We start from the raw sequence: 6,834 nt of genomic DNA on the forward strand, positions 1-6,834 counted from the left end.
CCCCACACCCGTGTTTGCTGGGCTGGGTGTGGGATGTGGCAGGATGTGGCCCTGGGCATCTGGCCCTACAGGTTCCTGGTCACCCTACTTCCTCCGCACCCTGACCTCTTGCCCCCACCATTGCCCCATCCCTCACTCCCAAATCACCAGGACCTCTGAGGGCAGAGTCTTTGGCAGCTGTGCCCTCTTCCCCAGCCCCCCGGGGGGAGGGAAGGGATACCGACACCCCCCAAAACCCAGGTGGGGTTACTGCTCCCCTATCTGCTGCTATCTCAGTGCCTCCCTGGGGGTCCCCCATCTCTGTGCCTCTGAGCGTCTCTCTGCCCTCCACTTGGTATTCCAGAACAGGAAATGTCGGGGTCCCAAGGGCGTGTCCCAGGTGATAGCAGAGGAGGAAGCAGCAGAGACAGGACTTCCCCCCACCTCCTACCCCTGGATGAAAGTAGGGGTGGGGACAAGAGGGGGGTCTTCCTTAATGAGCCTCTTAATCCTGCCACTCTGGATCTTAATGAGGGGGAGGGACCTTATTCGAGGGCAGGGAGCCCTGACATCAGTTCCTTGGTCACACCCCATCCCCCCACCAGTGCCTGAGCCCTCAGCGGGCCCTGGGGAAACTGGGGCAGGAGGCTTGGGAAACCGAACAGGGGCTGGGGACCTGGACTCCTGGGTCCTGGCGGAGGAGATGACCTGCGCTCCTGGTCTGACGGAGCAGGGAGCTGAGGACCCCGACTCCTAAGTCTGAGGGTGGAGGGCCTGGAGGCCCAGAGCCTTCCCCTAACACACACACCCCTCCAACGCCCGCTGGTGCGCCCCGCCCCTCCCGCCTCCAGTTAACCCCAAGCCTGCGGAGGAGCCCGGGACAGTCGCCCGGAGCCCACGGATGGAGGAGGAAAGCGACCGACACGCGCTCGGAGGCGGGATGGAGGCCGACGAGCCCGCCAGCCCCCAGGAGCCGCCGTCGCCGCCCCCGCCGCCGTCGCCGCCGTCCCCGGCTGCCCCCGACACCCCGGGGACCCCCCAGCCCGAGCAGCCGACGGAGGCCTACGCCCGGCAGCTGCTGCTGGAGGAGTGGAGGCCCCCAGGCGGGAGCCTGGAGCTACCCCCGCGCCTCACCTGGAAGCTGCTCTTCCTGCGGCGGCCGCTCTACCGCAACCTGCTGCGTTCGCCCAACCCCGAAGGTGCGGGAAGGGGCGGGAAGGTGCGGCACCCCGACCCACCGACCGACCGCTGCCCAGTCTCCACCTTCTGCCACGGGCAGTTCGCTCGGACCGTCTGTCTCCTCATCTTTCCGTCTGCTCCCTGGTGTCTGTTCCCTGGGATCAACCTGTTTCTCTACACCCTTTCCTGTCTCTTCTGTCATTGTGTCCCCCCTCCGTCTCCTTGGGGCTCTCTCTTCCTGCCCTGCATCACCCTCTTTCTCTTTCTATGTCATATGTCTCTGTCTCTCCCTGTCTCTCTCTCTCTCATCCTGTCTGTCGGCCTCTCTCTCCCTGCCTCCCTCCACATGTATTTCTGTCTCTTTCTCTAGGTGCCTCTCGCTTTGTCCCTCTGTCTCGTCTCACCAGGACGCCCTCCTCCTTCTCCTCCTTCCCTCTTTCTTCACTGCACCATTCCTTTGCCCCAGGACATTCTCAGGACTCTCCCCGGCCCTGACTCACACATCCCTGCCAGGCAGGTCGGTCCTGGCACAGATTCTCGCCCTTCCGGCAGAGCCCTGGGGGGAGGTAGTCAGGCCCAGGCTGAAGGGCTGGAGGCAGTTTCAGCCTGCCTGAGGCTCCACTCCGCTGCCCCGGCATGTTTCAGGCATCAACATTTATGAGCCAGCACCCCCTACTGGTCCCACCCAGCAGCCCCTGGAGACTCTGGGTAAGTGTTTGCGGGCTTGGCCCAAGGGGTGTGAATGGCCCTGTGGAATGGGCAAATGCTAACCCTCTGCTCCTCCACCTGCCAGGCAACTTCCGAGGCTGGTACATTAGGACCGAGAAGCTCCAGCATGACCGCAGGTGGGTGGCGGAGACCCCTGGGGCCCTGCCCCAGTCTCTCACCTCAGGGCCTGGAGAAATTGCCTCTGTGCCCCTCTGGGCCTCAGTTTCCTGCTCCGTACCCAGAGTTTGTCATAAAAGAGAACATTCCTAAAATACAGCGCAGGGTCTGGCTGGGCCCAGCTTGCATATAGTAGGTGCTCAATAAATAACAGCTGTCACTGTTACTCTTCTCCACCTCTTCCCTGGGAGGGGGAAGGCACCCAGGCCACCATCTGCCTTCCATTAAACTGAGCTCTGCTTCTGCAGGTTGGGTGGGACAGAGTCCCACACGCCTGGGTTGGGAGCCCCGCTCTGCCACTTCTTTGCTGCTTGACCTTAAGCAAGTGACTTCCCTTCTTGAGCCACTTTGCTCATGTGCGTCATGGGGTTCAGACCATCTGGCATTCAGGGGGGAAAGGAGGGAGCTGAGGCTATAAGGGGGGAGAAAGCGCTCATCCCCCATCCATGGGTGCCCTTGGTGTCTCCACGAGGGCACCATGATCGAGGTTTCCTGTTCCCAAGAACCCTAGCAGCTCCCAGACCTCACCTTCCCCGTGCCCTCTCTCACAGCTGGACCGTGAAGCAGCAGTGTGTGGACCTTCTGGCCGAGGGCCTGTGGGAGGAGCTCCTTGACGATGAGCAGCCAGACATCACGGTCATGGACTGGTATGGCCCTCTGCCCAATCCGCCTGCCCCATGGGGTCATGCACAGGGCTCCCCAGAGCGCCAGCCTCACCTGTCCTCCCCTGGTGTGAGCTTGTCACCAAGACCCTCATGTCATGGCAGGATCCAGCCCCGCCTACTGTTCTAGCTCCTTCCCTCTGAGACTTCCAGTTTCTGAGGCGCACCTCGCTGGACATCGTTCCTTCTTTCTTGGATGCTTGTCCCCCTCTGCTCTCTAGACAAATTCCTCCTTATCCTTTGGGATTCTGCTACACGTAGCTCTGCTGGGAAGCCTTCCCAGACCACCCCCCAGCTGGCTCAGAAGCCGTATGCTCCAGGGCTCTGGGCTCCCTATATCCCAGCCCTTAATGTTCTGGATGGTCACTGTCTGGTGACAGGTCTGCTTCCCACACCAAGCTATATGACTCCCACAGGGTTGCCGTGGGGGGCCGCCTTGGTCAGGGCTGTGTTGCCCATGCTAGCCATCCTGGGTGCACAGAGTGGAAGCCAATGAGCATGTGTCACACGATGTTAGGGATGGGGGACGAGGACACGGGAGCTGCGGTGGCAGCTGAAGGTCTGGACCCTACCCCCAGGTACGAGGACAGCCGGCTAGACACGTGTGTCTACGAGCTGCACGTCTGGTTGCTGGCAGCTGACCGCCGCTCAGTCATCGCGCAACACCACGTGGCCCCCCGATCCTCTGGTCGGGGCCCCCCCGGCTGCTGGCTCCAGGTGAGGCTCTGCCCTGGCCACCAACCCTGGCCACGTGTCCATGTCCCAAGACCTCCGAGAGGGCGGAGGTAGGAGAGAGGGGTTCCTGGGTCCCTGACCAGACTTCTCCCTGACCCCACCGCAGGTGTCCCACGTCTTCCGCCAGTACGGCCCTGGCGTGCGCTTCGTTCACTTCCTGCACAAGACCAAGAACCAGAGGGAGCCTGGCGGGCTGCGGCGGACAAGGGTGACGGACTCCTCCGTGTCTGTGCAATTCAGGGAGTGACTGGCTGTCCAACTCCCAGCCTGTTCTGACCCTTTGTCTCACTGGTCCATAACGTGTGATCCCTTAGCACCTCCCTGATCTCTTAGCGCTTCCCTGACCCTTTGCATCTCCCTGACCCCTTAATATCTTCTTGTTCCTTTATCCCTTTGGACCACTTAGCATCTCTTTTACCTCCCTGACCCTTAGAAGTCCCTGGCCCTTAGCACCTCCTTGACCCTCAGGAGTCCCTGGCCCTTAGCACCTCCCTGGCCCTTTAGCTCTGACCTGTTGTCTCCACACTTTCCCCATGTGTGGAGAAGCAACCCCTGTTCCCTTCCCACCTTCATGACCCTTCAGCTTCTCTTTGGTCACTTACCACCCCCCAGGCCCCTGCTTTCTGCCTTGCCCTTGATTTCCCACCTGACATCTTAACACCCCCTTGAATGACAGACTTTGGTTTCTTTTGCACTCTCTGAGCCCCGTGAGGGCTGAGGGCAGCAACTGCTTCTTCCCAAGTTAGTGCTCCACAGACAGTAGGTGCCTCCTAAATCGTTGGTGCTTGGTGAATAAGTTCACAAGCGTGAGGATGCTGAGCATTTCCCTGGTCTTTGCTTCTCAGAATGACACCGAGCTCATATCCCACAGGCACGTCCTGTAACCCTTATCCTCCTGCACCTCGCAACGCCTGTGCCGTGTGCACCTCCCGCCACGACCTCTGGTCTCTTTACTTAGCCCCAGTTTACAGCCTCTTGGCCTTTCCGCTGACCTCTCTGCTCCAATTCTGTCCTCTCAGATGCTCTCTACATTCCCCTTCCCCCTCCATCCCCAAATTCTCACCTCCCCCAGAGCTGGTCCCCATACCTCTCCTCCCCACAAGACCCCCCCATTCCTCCCAGAGTCCCCCCAAAGCCATCAAGTTCTCCATCAAGGGCCATAATCACTGGGGATGGTGGTGGGACAGATAATAAACTTGAGCTACAATTTTTCTTCATGTGTTGGGGGAAGAGATTGAAAATCTGTAACAACTGCGAAGTCCCAGGCTCTGCCCGCATCTAGCATGAGACCCTGGTCCTAGCCTGGGGCAGGGTCCTTGACTGCCTCTTGCTGTTCCAGGCCTGACTCCTGAGATGGGGCTGGAGGTCCCTGGTAGGCAGAACAGCCTGGGGGGAGGGGAGGGATTGAGGGATTCAGGGAAGGGCTTTCTGCCAAAACGTTCAGGGAAGCATTTTAGTGGTATCACTGCATGTCGCACACATGTCCCGTGGATGTGTATCTTTGTGCCCACCTAAACGGATGGCGGAATCTCTGAGTATGAACCCCTCTCCAGCATTGTCCCAGGTATGGGCTGATGCAGGCCTGACAGCCCTGCTCTCTCCCCCACCCCATCCCTGTCCTGTGTGGACTTGGTTCCCAAGCATGAGTAGATGACAGACAGGGATAATGTCACAAGGGCTATATTGCAGGGAAGGCAGGTTTCAGGGGACAGGCAGAAAGTTCTCTCCTCCTGGGACTTGGGGACTTCAGCAGACCCCAGAGACAAGGCCAGATGACGAGCTCTGCACCCTTTGGGGGTTGGAGAAGAAGTATCCCTAAGGCATCAGTAACACCTGCAACAGAATAAAAATGATCATTTGGGGGGGGGGTGCCAGGGGCTCAGAGATCCAGAGTCGGGGGGCGGCAGTTCTAAAAGGCTGAGATGGGGTGGAGGGCTGGGGCTGGGCTCGAAGCTCATGAGCTGGGTGTCCTGGGGGCCCTTGGAGCTCTTGTGGAGGGAGAGGGACAGGTGACATGGTTTTGAAGAGTACTAGGACTAGATTTAGGGTCCCACGTTCTGTGAGCTCCCACATGTGAGTGCACAGTGGGCTGGGTGAGGGTGCCCAAAGTTGGATCTGGGGGCTCCAGAACCTTAACAGGGACTTTGGGACTGGTTGTAGGGCTGTGCTGATCTAGAGGGTCTACGTGGGCAGGAACATGAAGGTAGATAGGATGTTCCTAGAACGGGGTCTCGGGGTGGGTCAGTTTGGAGTCTGGGAGTCTCAGAGCTGGCTCTGGTGGCTCCGGGATCTGGGACTGACTGGGTTTGGTTCTGGGGGCTTTGGGGTGAGAAGACTGGTGGCTCCCCATCTGCAAGCTTGGTCTAGGACAGCAGCTCTGGATGGGTCCACAGGTGGAGAATTCAGGAAGGTGGGAGGCAGATGCTCCCAGAATGGAGGCTAGAGGGCTAGAGGGTGGGGTCCCTTCTGAGTGTGGGAATCCCGGAGTTGGGTGCAAGAGCTCCGAGTGGTCATGGGCTTGGGGGAAGGGATGCGGGTAGGAGAAGGGAGATCTCCAAGATTGGTCCCAGGGACCCCCAGTGGGGGTCAGGGACCAAGGGGTCTGGGGGCCGGGCTCGTGCCGCGGACGCAGAGACAAGGCTGCAGGCGGAGGCGGGGCCGGGCAGGCACCTGCAGTAGAGCGACGCGATGGTGTTGGACCAGTCGCCAAAGATACCCTTGCGGAACTCTTCCAGGCGCGGGTAGGCGCCCGCCGAGAACTTGCGCGTCTTGCCGGCCTTGCCGCGGAGGGACCACACGGTGATCTCGCAGCGCGGGGCCACCACCAGCGAGGAGGCGACGTTCATCCAGTCAGAGGGCAGGAAGGGCAGGTCGGCGCCTGGCTCCAGCGACAGCTGGGCGCCCCCGCAGCAGTTCTGGTAGTAGGGGTCGCTCTTGTCGTACAGCCTGGCGCACGTGCGTGTCCCGTCGGGCTTCTTGAGGTCCGCGGGGGCCGGGCAGGCAGCTCGGCCGCCAGGGACGGCCGCCAGGGCCAGGGCCAGGGCCAGCAGCAGGGGGCAGAGCGGGGACATGGCGACACTGCAATGCTGCGTCCCCGCGCGCTTTTATTGAGCCTGGCCCGTGGGAAGGGAGAACCTGCGAGATAAGGACGTCCCCCCCCCCCCCCGCCCGCCACCAACCCTCCCTGGAGCAGGGAAACCTTCCTCACCTACGTTGGAGACCCACAGCCAATGAACACATGACGGACATACTTGTGTACAGCTTAGCAGCATAAGATTTCACGTGGCAAACATTTAAAAAAAGAAAGAAAGTCAATTAACAGGACTTGAGGACGAGTCTCTTGCAATACAGAAGGGAACATAGGGTTAATAGTATAGGTAAGAAAAGCTCTTAA

The 6,834-nt window shown here is 60.2% G+C and overlaps 2 protein-coding genes across 2 annotated transcripts; one reads left to right on the forward strand and one right to left on the reverse strand.

Moving 5' to 3' along the window:
• Positions 1-594: 594 nt before the first annotated feature.
• NCCRP1 (NCCRP1, F-box associated domain containing) lies at positions 595-4,657 on the forward strand. Its single transcript, XM_004776187.3, has 6 exons — positions 595-1,178; positions 1,804-1,866; positions 1,952-2,003; positions 2,595-2,690; positions 3,284-3,422; positions 3,547-4,657. The coding sequence occupies exons 1-6, from the start codon at positions 881-883 to the stop codon at positions 3,685-3,687; spliced, it is 789 nt and encodes a 262-aa protein (XP_004776244.1). The 5' UTR covers positions 595-880; the 3' UTR covers positions 3,688-4,657.
• A 447-nt stretch (positions 4,658-5,104) lies between these two features.
• On the reverse strand, positions 5,105-6,538 carry SYCN (syncollin). The gene is made up of 2 exons (XM_004776188.2): positions 6,111-6,538; positions 5,105-5,273 (listed from the first exon to the last, which is right to left on the reverse strand). The coding sequence occupies exons 1-2, from the start codon at positions 6,509-6,511 to the stop codon at positions 5,264-5,266; spliced, it is 411 nt and encodes a 136-aa protein (XP_004776245.1). The 5' UTR covers positions 6,512-6,538; the 3' UTR covers positions 5,105-5,263.
• Positions 6,539-6,834: the final 296 nt, after the last annotated feature.

The sequence above is a fragment of the Mustela putorius genome, unplaced genomic scaffold (assembly GCF_011764305.1).
Source record: "Mustela putorius furo isolate JIRA1106 unplaced genomic scaffold, ASM1176430v1.1 tig00000196_pilon_pilon_pilon, whole genome shotgun sequence".
In the NCBI taxonomy this organism is placed as follows: Eukaryota; Metazoa; Chordata; class Mammalia; order Carnivora; family Mustelidae; genus Mustela; species Mustela putorius.